General features: G+C 36.6%; 1 protein-coding gene and 1 pseudogene across 1 annotated transcript; one reads left to right on the forward strand and one right to left on the reverse strand.

Annotated features, from left to right (window-relative positions):
- Nucleotides 1–472: 472 nt before the first annotated feature.
- Nucleotides 473–9900, reverse strand: LOC18095542 (probable aminotransferase TAT2; annotated as a pseudogene).
- A 4877-nt stretch (nt 9901–14777) lies between these two features.
- On the forward strand, nt 14778–17504 carry LOC112323826 (protein CUP-SHAPED COTYLEDON 2). The gene is made up of 3 exons (XM_024583397.2): nt 14778–15390; nt 15483–15766; nt 16696–17504. The coding sequence occupies exons 1-3, from the start codon at nt 15210–15212 to the stop codon at nt 17200–17202; spliced, it is 972 nt and encodes a 323-aa protein (XP_024439165.2). The 5' UTR covers nt 14778–15209; the 3' UTR covers nt 17203–17504.
- The last annotated feature ends 338 nt before the right edge of the window (nt 17505–17842 follow it).

The following is a 17842-nucleotide window of genomic DNA, read 5'->3' on the forward strand; positions in this document are numbered from 1 at the left end:
TTTTTCATAAGCAATAAGAACCAATGGTTAGTCGTATACCATTTCGTAGCAATGTTTTCAATGAATTTGTCACTTGCAACTCGGTTAATGGCTCAACGCCATGATACATGTCTTGAATACTAACATCAGCTTGGAAGCAAGTAACAACCAGCTTCTGGCAGGAGGGCTACTGGTTCTTAAACCATAAAATTGTCAAGCTATTCATGGAAACAGAGGATTGGAGGAAGATTATCAACAAGGGATATAAAAATCTGCTTGTTTAAGTCATCTTCAAACTGAGCCTTGTTCGCAGCAACCCCTACATGTTAAGCTATGTTGTATCAGTTATGGTAAAACTTGAGCCATGAATTTACTCGCTCTCTCTGTGGTATTAGGATCAATCACTTTGAGTCTGATAACATCATTTTCAAGAAATCAGAAGCTTCAGGACAGACAATTTGATTTTCTTTCAAGGCAGCTTAACTGTTCATTTCTAACCTGGAAGAATGATGACAGATTCCTCTCTCGCCAGTTTGAAGCTGAAGTCAATATCATCACTGATATCTTCCAGTAGTAAGAGATTCAATTTCATCTGCATTGCAAAAGCAGTTCAATTAGTGTAACTCCATTTGTAATCCCACTCACTTGAATACATGGAGAGTTGCAAATTCTGCTCTTTCCTCGCCATTACAGCCATCGATCCCTCTGACTTGTGCGGGCAAGAGATACAAGGGGATCTCCTTTATCCTATCACAACAAATATCTGATGTCTGCTTCTGTATGTTGATAGTTCTCTTGAAAAAAACCTCATCAGTTTGCTCAAGAATGCCAGGTACTGCTGCCTAACAGACCAAAAACATTATTGACAAAGAGAACAAAATAAGCAGATGATTCCTGCCATATAAAAAATTTGGTTGCAACTCTGCTTTCTGGAAAGAAAATGAAACATTTTTATGCTCTGTCAAAGCAGAAAGTAACCTGTTTGAGAAGGACACATCAATGCAACTTGCATATAACAACAATACTGCAGAAAAGCTATGCCAATGCACACACATATCAGAAGTAAGGGAGTCAACCTTGGGATTTCTAAACATGCTAGAGCCCAGAGGGATCACTTTTCACAAGCCAACCAAGGCACCATCCACCTCTTTGAAAGAGTACCAAGGGTAAGAACTGGAACAATGGCCAAAAGATCCCATTGGAACAAATGGGTTACGACCAAAAGCAAGGTGTCCATACACTCCATCAGCAATAACAAGAAATTTAAGCTTTTCAGCAGTTTCTGCAATCTAAATCCAAATATGCAAGTAAACGAGACATTACTCAGATAGAAATCTCAATATTTTTTGTATACATCGCAAGATGCTTCGAGTTGGAGGTAAATACTTGACCACAAACCTTTTTCAAATGTTGGTAAGAGTATAAATTGCCGCAAGGATTCCCAGGATTTATAATAACCAATGCTACAGTGTTCTGATCTGCGAGGGCTTCAATAGCATTAAGATCAGCCTCAAAGCCTTTCTCTGGGAGAAGATCATAATGCCGAACTTCAAGACTCCTAAAAGCAGCACAAAGTTCATAAATTGGGAAGCCTGGCCATTGAAGCAAGATATTTGCACCTGGGCGAGCAAGCATTGCCAACGCAACATCAATAGCTTGAGTGCAACCAGATGTAATAAAAACATCATCAGATGATAACTTGTAAGGAAGATCATGAGATAGGTATTCAGCAAACAGAATAGTAGGCATATTAAAATCAAGAAGAAACAAATAAACCATATGATTCATTGCAGACTCTCAAAGTTGAACAAGGAGCCTTCGTATACCAAAGGCTAAATCTAAGGCTAAACCTAAGGCAACTCGGTACTTTAAAATTGCTTTATGACTCTTAATTTACTGTTAACTGATGCGTAACAATAAATAATAAAATTAAAGCAAGAATAAAAAGAAATTTTAGAAAAAAAAGAAGCTAAAGAAGAGAAAAAAGGGGATTGGAGTTATGCAAAATCTGTAATATTTTCATTAATCATAAAAACTGTCTCTCAAGATGACAGAAGAACATATAAATAGTAAACCTTAAAACATCCCGCTATTGAGCTCGGCCCATCAAATCAAACTGTTTAACATAAATAATAAAATAACAATGAGTAGACCCAAATGGGCTAAATAAATAAAATAACAATGAAATAGGCCCAAATGGGCTTAGTCTCCCAACCAAAGCATGACAGGCTGGGCCATCCTACGTCGTCTCCATCCATATACTTGTGTAGTTTGTGGTGTGGGTCTGGTGTCCCCACCAACTCTCCCGGGGTTAGAGAAATTCGACCCCGTCGAGTGTAGTACTGGCCGACTTCGATAGTACTCCCAAAGATATGGGTCAAGCTGCTGCAAAGTATCTTTAGTAATCCAAGTGCAATCTGAGTCAGGTCGACCCACCCAGCGAACTAGAAACCGTTGAACCTCACCATTCCTGTTAAAAACAAATTGTTCATCCAGAATAGCATCAATATTATCCTTTTATGCTGATGTCAAGGTGAAAGGGATAGAGGTTTCAATAGGATCATCAGAAGGGGAGTTAAGTGGTATCTCAAATGGATCATCTGGAATAGAAAGTGGTTTGTGGTATGCAACTAGATCCTCAATATTAAATGTAGAGCTAATGCCAAAATCATGTGGTAAATCAAGAACATAAGCATTTGGACCAACCCGTTGTAGGACTTTGAAAGGCCCGGCACTACGTGCATGTAATTTTCGATTAGCTCCCGAAGGAAACCGCTCGGGTCTAATCTGTATCATAACATAGTCTCCTACATTAAACTCATTATGTCGTCTATGTAAATCAGCTTGAGGTTTATATTGTGCATTACTTGCTTGAATCTGTTTAGTGATCTCAATATGCAAATCCTGAATTCTACGTGCAAAAGACTCGGCTGACTCAGACACTCTAGTATGAAGGGACATGGGAAGAAGGTCTAAAGGTTTCCTAGGCTTGTAACCATGTACAACTTCAAAGGGACTCATGCCTATTGACCTATTGATAGAGCTATTATAGGCAAACTGGGCCATAGGAAGAATCAGATCCCAATTCCGATTATGATCACTCACTAGACACCTTAAAAGGTTGCCCAAACTCCTGTTAACTACCTCAGTTTGACCATCAGTTTGGGGGTGGTAAGCAGTAGAAAACTTCAATTTGGTTCCCACCATATGCCAAAGGGTTTTCCAGAAATAACTTGTGAATCCAACATCCCTATCCGAAACTATGGTTTGGGGAAGACCATACAACTTGACAATCTCATCAAAATAGAGTTTTGCAACTTTGGAAGCATCTGTAGTCTTAGTATAAGGAATAAAATGGGCCATTTTAGAGAAGCGGTCGACAACCACAAAAATAGAATCATGTATCTTTGCAGTACGTAGAAGCCCAAGCATAAAATCCATGCTCACATCTTGTCAAGGGCAAGTAGGAACGGGTAATGGGGTGTAAAGACTAGTATTTTGTTTTTTATGCTTAGCTAGTTGGCAAGTTCGACATTGACCTACCAATTTAGCGACATCTCTTTTCAAACTAGACCAAAAAAACTGGCGTTCCACTTCTTCGATGGTTTTATTCCTCCAAAATGTCCTGAGAGACCTCCAGCATGAATCTCCCATATCAAAAAATCACGCACGGATGTTTTCGGGATACAAAGCTTATTATCCCGAAATAAGTATCCATCTTGAAGGTGATAACCATTTATAACACGGCGATTCTCATCCTTCAATGTCAAGTATATTTCTCCAAATTTTGAGTAAGATTCATACTCCTCTTTGAGTCTCTCAAATCCTGTGACTTCAACACTCATTACAGATAATAGCGTTACCCGACGACTCAAAGCATCTGCAGCCTTATTCTCTATTCCAGATTTATGTTTCAAAACAAATGAGTATGCTTGCAAATATTCAACCCAATGACCATGCCTATGATTAAGCTTCTTTTGGGAGTTAAGATAGCGGAGGGCCTCATGGTCGGAGTAAAGAACAAACTCCTGTGGTAACAAGTAATGGCGCCAATAACGCAAGGCCTGAACCACCGCATAAAACTCCTTATCATAAGTTGAGTACTTTTGTTTTACCTCATTAAGTTTCTCACTAAAATAGGTTAAAGGGTGACGTTCCTGACTAAGTACTCCACCTATACCGACTCCCGAAGCATCACATTCTACTTCAAACACTTTAGTAAAATAAGGTAGCCGCATTACTAGGGCCTCCGTCATTTTCTTCTTAACCTCCTCAAATGCCCTATTAGCTCCTTTACTCCACTTAAACTCACCTTGTTTCAAACAATCTATAATAGGCGATATGATGGTGCTAAATCCCTTAATAAAACAATGATAGAAAGTCGCAAGCCCATGAAAACTACGAACCTCATGAATAGTCTTAGGTTCAGGCTAATCTACTATCACTTGGACTTTCTAGGGGTCAGCAGAGACTCCTTTCCATGACACTATAAACCCTAAAAAGACCACTTGATCTGTAAAGAAGGAACACTTTTTGACATTTGCAAACAAACTTGCCTTTCTTAGGGTGGTACAAACTTGAATAAGATGATCGAAATGCTCTTCCTTGGTTTTGCTATAAATAAGAATATCATCAAAGTATATCACCAAGAACTTTCCCATAAATGGCCAAAGCACTTGTGTCATTACTCTCATAAAAGTGCTTGGTGCATTGAAAAGGCCAAAAGGCATGACTAGCCATTCATATAAACCATCCTTAGTCTTAAATGTTGTTTTCCACTCATCTCCCGGACGGATCTTAATCTGATGATACCCACTCTTCAAGTCAATCTTAGAGAAGATTTGGGCTCCTACCATTATATCTAGCATGTCATCCAATCGAGGAATTAGAAAACGATACTTGATTGTAATTCTATTGATGGCTTGACTGTCGACACACATTCTCAATGATCCATCTTTCTTGGGTGTTAACAATGCAGGTACCGCACGAGGGCTCAAACTCTCTCGTATAAATCCCTTTTGTAACAACTCACATACTTGCCTTTGCAATTCAACATGTTCACTCGGGTTCATTCTATAGTGAGGGAAGTTTGGTAATGTGGCCCTAGGGACAAAATCTATAGCGTGTTGAACATCACACATAGGGGGTAAAGCATCAGATAGTTCAGAAGGGAAAACATCTAGATATTCTCTCAACACTTCTTACCTCTTCAAGTGGCTTCTCTAAAAAATCTTCTACAATCTCCTTAGCCACTACAGCAAACACAACAAACTCCTCACAAATCTCCTTATCAAACTCCCTAGGACTTATTATGTTAAGCCCTCCATCTTTCACTTTATTCTTCTTCTAACTATTATCATTAGACCTTGGGGGCAATCCAATAAGTTGGATTTTTTTACCTTGAAAAGTGAATGAACAAGAATTTGATCGTTCAAAGATTATAATGTCCAAATCATATAACCAAGGCCTACCTAAAATGACGTGCCCTACATCCATGGGAATGACATCACACCAAGTTTCATCATGATAGTCAAAAATCTTAATGGGAAAAAGATATCTCTCTTTGACCGCTATAAATGTATCATTAACCCAAGACACATTATAGGGTTTAGGGTGTGGAACAGACTTTAAGCCTAAGTGGGATACACTACCCGAGGAAACTGTATTGATACAACTACCACTGTCTATGATGATCTTACACCCTTTATCTCCATATTTAATGTAAGTGTGAAAAATAACAGTCCTTCTCCAATCCTTAGTTCCTTTAGGTTGTGTTAAAGCACATCTAACCACACCTAACCTGGTTGTCTTGATTTGAGTGGATATAGACCTAACACATCCTAGCAAGTTAGACTCATCATCCTCATCATTTAGATCTTGAAAATCATCGGGATTGGGTTCATATACCTTATCATCACAATTATCTTCTTCATCCATATCCTCTTTCCCCTTGATGAACAAAGCCTTATTAGGGCAGCTAGAGGAAATATGACCAAAACACTGAATTCTTGAAGTTTTAGGTGCTTCATGAAAAATACCCTTACCCTTGTCTTCTCTAGGTATCTGGGAAATCAAAGGATTGGGTTTACGAGGTGGGGCACCTAATATGGAGTTATTACTACCAGGTTGAGATCTAGAAGGGGTATTACGAGTGTCCTGACGTCTTGTCCACTAGCTTTTTGTGACCAAGTCATAATTTTATACTAGGGTATAAGCTTCATTAAGGGTGGAAACACCCCTAAGCACAACCTCTCTTCTAAGGTCATTGTTTAAGCCTTTTTGAAATATACTTAGGGTCATCACTTCATCCTCCCTAACTGCACACCTCATCCTATACTCATCAAATTGTGCCACATATTCATTGGCAGACTTGCCTCCTTGCCTCAAGTTGTTCCACTAGTCCAAAAGATTTCCTCTATAAGAACGAGGCAAGTACTTTTCTTCTAACTTAGTTTTCATTTCAACCCAGTCAGTAATAGGGGGTTGACCTCTCCTAATCAAAGACTCTTCTACACTTTCCCAATAAAACTGAGCAGTTCCACTAAGTTTCATCTTTGCAAATCTTACCCTTCTATTCTCAGATAGATTATACCAGCCAAAGAATTGATCCATGTCACGGATCCATCTATCAAAAATCCACGGGTCAAGTTGACCCTTAAAAGTTAGGGCTTCTACCTTGATATGCCTCATGACTCACTCGTCAGGGTCATCATAGTCGTGATGGCCCTGATTGTGGTTGTATTGACGGTTCATAGGATGAACTGGTCTTTGACGGTAATCATTGGAACGCTCACTATCATGAGGGTCATCAAAGTCATTGTTACCCTGGTGTTGGTTATGGTGGCGGTTCCTACGAGGAACTGGTCTTTGAGGATTCATATGGTTGTCACTAGAATGCTCACTCTCACTAGACTGTCTTATTTGCAAAGTTTCTATGGACTTCATCCTTCCAGAAAGGTTGTTCATTTGATTGGACATGTTGCTCATTTCCGTTCGCATAAGTTGTAATTGTTCTTGAATATCTCTAAGAACATTACTAGAGTTCGAATCCATGGTAGCTATGACTTCTAGATTGTGCACTAGACGACCACTACGTAAATGCATGCAAAAACTAATCCTGAGACTGAGATCACAAAATAACACTTGCAAGTAAAACGCAAAATAAAATTATAACTAATAAAAAAAGAAAATAAAGAAAATAAATTTTTAAAATTTTTTTTTATTTTTTTTTATTATCTTGGAGACTAAGTAATGACAGATTAAACCAGGAAAATGTGCAAACAAGCAATGTAAGTCCTCTAAATGCACACAAGTAATCCAAACACAATGTTTCAGTTTTACCATTAATTTAACCAAGCTCCACAATTAATTAAGAGGATCAGATCTTCAATGCTAAACAAGCTCAAAATTAAGGTAATTCAATGTAAAGGCGGGCTATGTAACTTAGTTATGGGCAAGCACAAAAAAATAATATTAATGCTAAATATTGGTTAACAAGTGTAAAAACATACAAGGAATGATGATTTTCAATGGGTAAAAATTCTGACTATATGATGTGGCAGTGAAGGATTACGTGGCAGCTGACATAGCAGGATATGCTGATGAGACAGATGATGAGGTGGGGGTGCTGACGTGGCAAAGCTGATGACGTGGCAGGCAACGTGGCAAGAACTGATGACAGGGCAGATGGCACGGATGCTCTGGCGTGGTGCTGACGTAGCTAGGTTAATTATGTTATCAGCTTCTGTTTTCTTGCTTCCCTAGCTTATGTGAACTGTTGCCGCTGCTGTCAGCGATGGCACACGAAGCGGGGCTTCGTGACTCTGCTTGGGCCCGGCGGTGCGAGGGAAGAGGTGGTGGTGTCTGTGGTGTCGCTACTGGACGGGGCCTGTTGATCCGTTGTCGCTGCTGAAGGTGAGGGCACTGTGGATTGTGGCGTTGCGGCTGGTGCGGCTGATGGCGCTGATGGTTAGCAAATTTGGAACCGAAGACAAAGAGCTGTTGTGGCTGCGGCGCTGCGGGTTGTTGAAGGTAGTAAATCGGCGTGGACTTGTGATCGTTGGCTGTGATCGGCGTTGATGTAAAATGGTCGATCGTTCTGTGGGACTGATGTGCAAGTCTTCTTGGTGGTGGGTCTGCCGTTGTGATTGCCTGAGGCGCCGCTGAAGGCGGGGCGCCACTGCTGAGGATCGACGATGAACAGTTTTTTTTTGTAATCAGAACAGTGCGCTTTTTTTTTAGATCAATCTAGGGTTAAACATAAGCCTGTGGATCATTTAATTGTAAGAACAATTAAAAGCCATGCTCTGATGCGGAACAATAAATAATAAAATCAAAGCAAGAACAGAAAGAAGCTTTAGAAAAGAAAGAAGCTGAAGAAGAGAAGAAAGGGGATTGGAGATATGCAAAGTCTGCAATATTTTCATTAATCATCAAAACTGTCTTTCAAGATGACAGAAGAACATATAAATAGTAAACCCTAAAACATCCCGTTATTGGGCTCGGCCCATCAAATCAAACTGTTTAACATAAATAATAAAATAACAATGAGCAGGCCCAAATGGGCTAAATAAATAAAATAACAATGAAATAGGCTCAAATGGGCTTAGTCTCCCAACCAAAGCGTGACAGGCTGGGTCATCCTACGTCGTCTCCGTCCATATACTCATATAGTTTGTGGTGTGGGTCTGGTGTCACCATTAACTAAAGTAAGAACTCAGTATTTAAGTTGTCTTTTTATTACTTTAAACTGGAAGAAAAGGAAAACATTTAAAGCCAAAAGAAACAATATTAAGTTGCTAGTTATAGATTATTTCAACAGAAATCGTAGCAAATAAGTAAATAGTACTAAATCAAGCAGGCCCAGATTGTAATTCTGGATTGAATTTAGCTGCATTTGCAATGCGAAATTAAAGCTAATTAAGGGTACCTAGATCATCTCTTTTCCATTACTTTCATTTGCAATCATAAGAATAAAGAAATTGAAACAAGTCAAGAGGAAGACATCATAGCATAGTTTTGAAACCCGGCCCGGCCCGGCGGGTCAACCCGGGGCCAGAACCGGGCAGGGTTGATGAAAAAACGGGGGAAGAAAAAACCCGGTGTGACCTGGCAAGACCCGGTCAAGACCCGGTGACAAACCCGTTGACTTTTGTTTTTTTTTTGTTTTTTTTTTACTAAAACGACGTCGTTTTGATTTTTTTTTTTTAAGAATTGACCCGGCCAACCCGGTCAAACCCGGTGACCCGGCCAAAACCTGGAACCCGAGCCTTGGACCGGGCCGGCCACCGGGCCGGGTCTTAAAACTTTGCATCATAGGACTAAAACTTTAAGCAAAAGGAATTACGGCTACAGTAAATTACTTCAACAAATGAGGAAGCAGAAACAGTAATTTTCTGCGCCAAAGTAAATTCATAAAACTGAAATCCATACAAACAATCAAGATTTGACTCCAGAATTAAAGTTAATTGAGCAATAACTCTAAAGAAATCCAGAATTTACAAAATCACTCTATACCAACGAACATCATGCAACTCGTTCCTAGTGAAAGAACAGAAAAAGAATGAAACCTAGTCCCAATGAACATCTGCATGTAACAAATTCATTCAACTGCAGAGCCAAAAAAGAAGAAAAATTTACTAAATCTTTACCTTCTTGTTTGAGGAAGGCCTACTGTAGGTGCATAACCATTGAAATTATCAGATTGAAGAGCATCAACAACAGCTCCTTGAGCAAGTGTGAAAGCAAGAATGAGCAGTAGGGTCACCCATTAACAAACTGCGAATTCCTTTGATGGTAATGTTTTTAGGTGTCTCCATTTCATAACCATTCACTGCTCCATTCTCCATACTTCAAGTAATTCTTTTAGTTTCCTGCTGTGTACCTTTGGTTCTTGCTTCTTTAGTGTCTTGGAAACTGGGTTTTTGGTTTTCTTTTAATTTATCTGTGTGAAAATAGAGAAAATGAGTTAAGATAGATGGAGGAGGGGGTGAAAGTGAGTGCATGCATACCACACGTTTTCCCTTACTAGCCTGTCTCTGCATGAGAACAAATTTGGTGGCTGTTTTGGACAGAGTTTTGGAACAAAACCAAGAAAACAACTAACAAAATAGCTTTAGGTTATGCTTGTTTTTCTTTAAAAAAATATTTTTGAATTTTTTTAAAAAAAAATTATGATTTTTTATCGTTTTAATGTGTTGATATCAACAATAAATTTTTAAAAATATATATATATTTTAATGTATTTCCAAACAAAAAACACTCTGAAAAACAACTGTTACAACAACCTCAAACACTACCTTAATCATTAGGGTAGTATTTGTTTCCGAGATTCAATTAATTTATTAAAGTGTTAATTTTTAAGATTATTTAAAAAAATTAAATTAATTTTTTATATGTTTTTTTAATGATTTTAATGTATTAAAGTAAAAAATAAAAATAAAAACTTAAAATTTTTATTTTAATATATTTTTAATTTAAAAAAACTTTTATAAAAATATTTTACCCAAACATATAATTTCTGTGTTTTTCCTCCTTATAAAAGATTTTGAATTCAAATCTTTTTTTATGTAAAACAAACAAACAAAATTACAAGTAGCTAGTTAGATGATTTATAAATAAGTAATATGACTCCACACAACAATTTTGACGTAACAATTATATTAATTGAATTTTTTTAATTATATTTATTTTCATCATATAACAATGTTAACTAATATTTTTTTTAATCCTATTCATATTTATTTTGAGAAAACCACAATCTCAATTAGTTTCTTGACTAGTTGTTCTGTAAACCTTTTTCCAATATATTTTTGTCACATTTATAAAGGTTTATCAAATGTAAAAAATTACAAGATTAATATACAAAATTAAAAAGACTAAGATGCAAAAAGACATACCTAGTATCTAACTTTAGATGTGACACCCTGTTGTTGTCCTGTTAGTATAGCATCTCTTGTACCAACAAATACAAACATTATCGACAAGTTCCACGATCAACAAAAATATCATTTCAATTCTAATCCATTCTAAAATTTAACTCACTAAGTAAGAACCTTAAACTTTCACACATGTACACAATGCTTTATTTGTCATAATTTCTATAGTGTCGAGTTACAAGCAAAGGTTGGCAATTAATTATTTTCGTCACTTTAGCTTAAGGCTTCTCAGAACACTATTTATTGTTTCAATCATAACCATAGTCGTAGTACTCAGTTTTAAACGTGGTTTGTTTAGTTAGAAAGATAAGATATAAGGCTACAAGTTTTATGAAGGGTTATGAACCCCGATCTGCCATTTATATATATAAACTTTCTCATGACAGTAACGTATAGGACTGTCCAGTAGATTCCAAGTTAACCCTTTTATCATTTTTTAGCCTATATTTGAAGTTTTGTAGCTCCCAATTATGCAAAATCAGTTGCATTTGAAAGCTAACACTCATACCTACAACTTTCATAAAGATAAGTATTTCGTATTTTATCATTTTCAGAGTCAAATTATAGTTGGACATCTAGTGGTAAAGCTGTTCTTTTTTAGCTTGTAGCAACTAAATGTTTTAATGTATCTCTTCATCATTTAAGGCACCCATTTTGTTTCACTAACAATTTCAACACATCTCATAACACATCTTTATCCAATCCAAGCAACTTGGATGAAGTTTTTACCTTTGTTAAATGATAAATCAAGAGACAAATGCAAGGATATAATTAAGTTGTCTTCACTTTCTCTTTTCTCCCTTCACTTCCTCTAAAACCACCACTTACAACCTATATTCTCTAACATCCCTTGAATTGTTTTTCATTTTAGTGGTTTTGATCTTCCAAATCTCTTAAATCTATGTTTCTTTTAGTATTTACCAAGAAATTTGTAAGAAATTTGCAAGGCTTTCTCCTCTCTCCCTAACATGCAAGGCCAGTTGGAATTGGCTTTCTTTGGAAGTCACGTCTCCTATTTATACCCCATAAATCCTTTATTTGCATATTAAACCCTCATAGTTTCTATAGTTGCATATTAGCCCCTTATTTTTTTGTTATTTACACATTAACCCTATATTTTCCCCTCATTTTCACATTGACCCCAATATTTTTTTATTCCTACATTGGCCCACTAAACTCTTTCTTTCTAATAATTTAATGCTACATCATTTCTTTTCTCATTCTTTTTTTTTTATCCTTTTCTTTTAATTAGAGTTTTCTTTCGATTTAATCATTTATTTCCAGGTTAAATTGTCCCCAAATCCACCATTAATTTATTCTAAATTGAGGCTGAGTTATTGGAAATTTTCATTGAATATATGTTAGTATATTTTTCTCACATAAATATTTTATTTTAAATTTTCAAAGCTATCATCTTGCCCGCACAATAAATTCTATTATTTTAACTTATTAGATTTTTTACTATTTGTGTATATTCTATCAAAGGATTTACAATTATGAAACTTCATTTCCAACATATCTAAATGTTGACAATTGAAATTAAGAAAAAAAAACAAAATATGTGAAACCAGTATATAACCAATAGAAAGTAAATAAAAAAATGACAAAGCACAATTTTTAAAACAAACTAATATTGAATAATAAAATTTAAAAAAAAATAAAGGGATTGGATTGTTGAAGGGTTAAATTGAAAAACATATAAAAAAGTTAACAAAAGAAAAAAAATCAATATTTCAATATATAAATAGTGTTTTATGGATATGACTATAATGATTTAGCCGTATATTTTAGTAGTGGTGTTCACGGTCCGATTCGAACTTAAAAATCTAACCCAATCAGAAGTTAGTATTCCTTAATAACATAATCAGGTTTTACACCGAAAACAAGTTCAAATCAAAAATAAAAATCATAACAAACAAAAAGAGCAGATGCAAAGGACTCTCTCTGCACTAGCATTAAACAAGATCATTACTTTCAGATCTTCTAATTTGACCAAACAATCCAGCACAACAAGATTTTCTCAAAAGTGGACACAAACAGGGCATGGAAAGTGGAAACCTCGGCTACATCTTGATGCAAGATATGATCATCAATTACTTTCTTATACTCTGCTTATTTTTTTAGATAGATTCTAGTTTCAGTTTCAGCTTTCTGAAACAGAAAAGACTGGGTGATTTTTCTAGTTTTTAGATCAAGTTTTTATATTTTCTCTCTCGATTTGGTTTTCCTGTTATTTTATTATGGTTTGCCCGGTTTAATCATATGGTTGAATTTCTTAGAGAAAACCCTACCCTCGGGTGTTTTTGTTAATATTTTAAAGCATGACGTGGCCTTGCGAGCGTGAAAATCTACTGCCCCTTTAAATAAGATTTCTTTGTTTCATTATAAAGTGATGAGGGTAGATACGAGGGTTGGATTCTTCAGCCCCTTTTACCAGCAATTATAATATATTTCTCGCCCATTAATTTTCAAAGGTAGATTATGATTACGATGGGCCTTGTTTTCAATATCGAGACTAAGTAACTTTGCTGTTTTTGTTATGATCCATGAAAAGGATGGACTGATGAACATCATGCGTGATTTGTTGTAATACGAGGAATTTGTAAGATCTTCCATCTGAAACAACAGCTTGAACAGTTAACTGGATCAATCAAATGACTAAGATGGATATTAAAGATTCTCCTGCACTCTCTCAATCTCAGCATCTGCAACATTGCACTATTCAGCATCTGCTATTCTAAAAGTAAATCATTGATGCTTTCACGGTTTAAGACTAGAGGAGGCACATGTTCCCTGTCTCGAAGATCGACTTTCATGGTGACATATGGCAAACAAGTAAAACTACAACGTGATCTGGAGGGATTCTGAGTTTCTCACTATATTGATAAATTCTCAACATCAAAACTAGAAGGATACTCAAATTTCAACATTTCCTGGGATTTCAATTTGAAAAAACAAAACCACTTCAAATATTACATAACCTGAAGAAGCCAACTGTTTAACAGCTGCAAAACCCTAGATACAGCAAGAGGGAGGTTAGGGGTGGTGGGAAAAGCTCCTTTGCCACCTTGCTTTTAGCTATTCCCTTGGGACATCTTTTTGTATAACGTATCGAACTGTGATTGCACCTTCTTACCATAAAAATGTTAATGGTGTAAAGTGTAAGCAGCCAAAAAGCTAAACTGTGGGCAGTGAATCCACATCATTAGATGTAAGTTTTTTGCAACTTTGCAGACTCAGAGCCTATAAACATTTGCATCCTTTTCATTTGGGGCTCAATGAGATCAACAAAAACTCAGCATCAAAAGCATAAAAAAAAAAAATAGTTCCCAAAAACAGATATAAACATTCAGCAGTGAATAAAAATAATAAAAGAGAATGGAGGAGAAGAGATAAATATGGCGTGTAATAACAATGTCTCTGACAAGACTAATAATTTAATCTTTGTACTATGCTAACAGAGGAGATATGAAGCAGCTTTATCGATTCATGGTAAAAATCTTGAAAAAATGTTTGTTTTTTTTTAAATAAAAATATATATTATTTTAATATATTTTTAAACAAAAAAACAAATATTATCATTATCTCAGACACTTTTAATAATAAAACTTTTTATTTTTTAAAAAAATTACATAATGACACAACTTATTAAATAAAAATGTTAAATTAATAAGGGATTACGCAACTAGAACAAGAGTAATCCATTCAATAAAAAAACAATTTTCCTTTCATTTTCTTCACTGACAGGGAATACCTGCACACTTTCTCACGCACACACGCATACTCCAAAGCAGAACCCCTCTCCTCAGACACATACATCACCCCCTCCCTCTCTCCTATGGGCCATATCATATCCGTAGCTCCTATAGACAGAAAGAGAGAGAAACAGGATAGGACAGAGCAGGGAAAACACAGAGATTTTCCAAACCAGCCAGATCATACCTTCTCTCTCACTATTATTGATTTATTTCCTCTTTTTCTACCCTGCCTCCCCATAACCCCCCGCCCCCTTAAAACCACGCACGCTTTCACTCACTCTCTCTGGCCTTATAATTACTAGCTAAAGTGATCTCATACATTAGACAGCAAAGTAACAAAACTTCTCTATATCTTGTAGAAACACAGTCTGGCATTGTTTCTTGGCTTTGTTTAGACGTTTTGCAGTGTGGGTTTTGATGGGTTTTTGAAGAAGTTTGGAACTTCAGCAATTTCTTTGGCTTTCTTTAACCTTTTCTCGAGCTTGACTTTCTTTTGTCAATTTATTGAAGTGGGTTTTTTTTCTCTTTCTTTTCAATGGAGAGCTACCACCACTTTGGCGATGGTGATACCCATTTGCCTCCTGGCTTTAGGTTTCACCCAACTGATGAGGAGCTTATCACCTACTATCTCCTCAAGAAGGTTCTTGACAGAAACTTCACTGGTAGGGCCATTGCTGAAGTTGACCTTAACAAATGTGAGCCATGGGAACTTCCAGGTAATTCATTAAGATACATTCTCTTCACTTAAACTTTCATTTTCACACAAACAGTTGCTAACTTCTGGTTTCCATATGATTTATGTTGACAGGGAAAGCTAAGATGGTAGAGAAAGAGTGGTACTTCTTTAGTTTGAGAGATAGAAAGTACCCGACTGGGCTGAGAACTAATAGAGCCACTGAAGCTGGTTATTGGAAGGCTACAGGGAAAGACAGGGAGATTCATAGCTCAAAGACTGGTGCACTTGTAGGAATGAAGAAGACTCTGGTGTTCTACAGAGGGAGAGCCCCTGAAGGAGGTAAAAGTAACTGGGTTATGCATGAGTATCGCCTTGAAGGAAAATTTGCTTACCATTACCTCTCCGGGTGCTCTAAGGTATAGTGAGCTCATTTGTTTTGTGTCACCATGTTCTCTCTTTCAAGTCATGCAAGAAAAAACCTGTTTTCTAGGGTTTAATACTCGTTTCCCTGTCAAGCCTTGTTTCTCATCCCAGTCCACGCCGTGTTAATTATTTGGATGCCCCTTGCTAGTGACCTTACACTGAGGTGCCATATTTCATGATTAGGGTTGTGGTAGTGCATCGAAGAAAGAGATTAGGTTTTTGAGTTTCTATACAGTGGCATGGCGATGATATAGGGCTAGTACTGTGTGTGTTTTTTCTTTTGCTCTTAGATTCTTTTTGGAAAAGCAATAATTCAAGCATTTCTGATGCAAATAATTTCATGGTAGTTATGGTCTCAACAATAAATGAATCTGCAGCTGTTATTCATTAAGGGGCTGAAAAAGGCATGCCATTATTTTTTGTTAGGGTATCTTCTTGAAGAAAGTACTTAATATCCATCATCTTTATTGGGATTTAGACAGATCTCACAGCACTTCAGCATCATTAATATTCTTGTCATTCTTCCAGAGGCTACTGATTAATAGTTTCAGTCTCTTGATTGCACAGTTCCTATACCCACTTACATGCTTGCTTGTGCCACTGCCCTTTGAATTAACAAGTTTTTGTAAAGCAGTAGGATCTTTTTTTGAGCCTCAGATTTGAATGATCTTCTAGTAACCAAATGTTCTCGTTCACCTTTTGAAGACTCCATTCCTCAAAGAAAATCATGGGTCTTGGATATTATGTCCTTTAAGTAATGTTATTGTATCTTGGCTTACAAATGATGTAATTCCAAGTGCTGTCTTTCATTTTTAGACCTGTTGCAATGTAATCACACCAATCTTTGCAATCTGTTTGCAATATTTAACCTTCACATATATTATAGCATTTTACGTTTTAAACCTTCAATGATTATGATCAGGACGAGTGGGTAATCTCCCGAGTCTTTCAGAAGAGCTGCGGTGGAGCTGCTGCGAGCAGTGGAAACATCACCAAGAAAAACCGCTTCGACACCACTATCAATCTCTACACAGAAGCCAACTCCCCATCTTCAGTCTCTCTCCCTCCCCTCCTTGATGCTACCACTACCATTACCACCACAACTCTCAATGACCGTGACAGCTGCTCTTACGACAACCACACTCAGCACGAGCACGTGTCCTGTTTCTCCACCATTGCAGCTGCTGCTTATGCCGCTGCTAATAACAACATTAACTTTGATATTGCTCAACTGCCTCCACCTCCAATGACTGATCCATTCTCAACATTCCCAGGAAACACTGGTGTCAATTGCTTCCCAAGTTTGAGGTCCATTCAGGAAAATCTTCAGCTGCCCTTCCTTTTTGCCTCCCCAGCCTCTGCTGTGGCTGTACCGCCGTTTCATGGCGGTGGTGCCGCCACCACCATGAATTGGATGGTAAACCCCTGAGGAGGGGCCGGGAGGGTTGGTGGTGCTGGTTGCATGTGGACTTCTCGAGTTTCCAAAGCCAGAGATGAACACTAGTTATGTGTTGACTACTAAAATTGTCTGCATATTTTTTCTTTAATGATTTCTGTATTATTTGTACTAATTAAGTGGACTGATAATAGCCAGGGCAGGATTGGGTAATCGATCTTGTTGTTAGATGTCAGTATCAGTAGCAATTACTGGTTTATGTGTGATGATTATCTCTTAATTTGGAAAGTGACTTAATGTCCCATCATCGTTAATGTTATGTTCTCCTTTTTCTAGGGTTTTTTTTTTTTTTATCACTAACTTGTTTGGCATTGCCATTTAATTTAATCTAACGCCGGTTTGTTGCTGAAAAATAAATTTTAAAAAAATAAATTTTAGAAAAATAAATTATTTTTTTAATATTTAGTAGTGTAATGAAAAATAAGTTGGAAAATACTTTAATGTTTTATTTTTTTCAAGTTTATTAAAATAATAAGGAATAAATTTTACAAATTAAAAAGTTGGATGAGAATGAAATTGAAAAAAAAATATAATTTTATAAATTATTTCAAATAAAATAAATAATAATCAAAATAATAGAGATCAAATCTAAAAAATAAAAAAATTAAAAGAT

The sequence above is a fragment of the Populus trichocarpa genome, chromosome 1, assembly GCF_000002775.5.
Source record: "Populus trichocarpa isolate Nisqually-1 chromosome 1, P.trichocarpa_v4.1, whole genome shotgun sequence".
Classification (NCBI taxonomy): Eukaryota; Viridiplantae; Streptophyta; class Magnoliopsida; order Malpighiales; family Salicaceae; genus Populus; species Populus trichocarpa.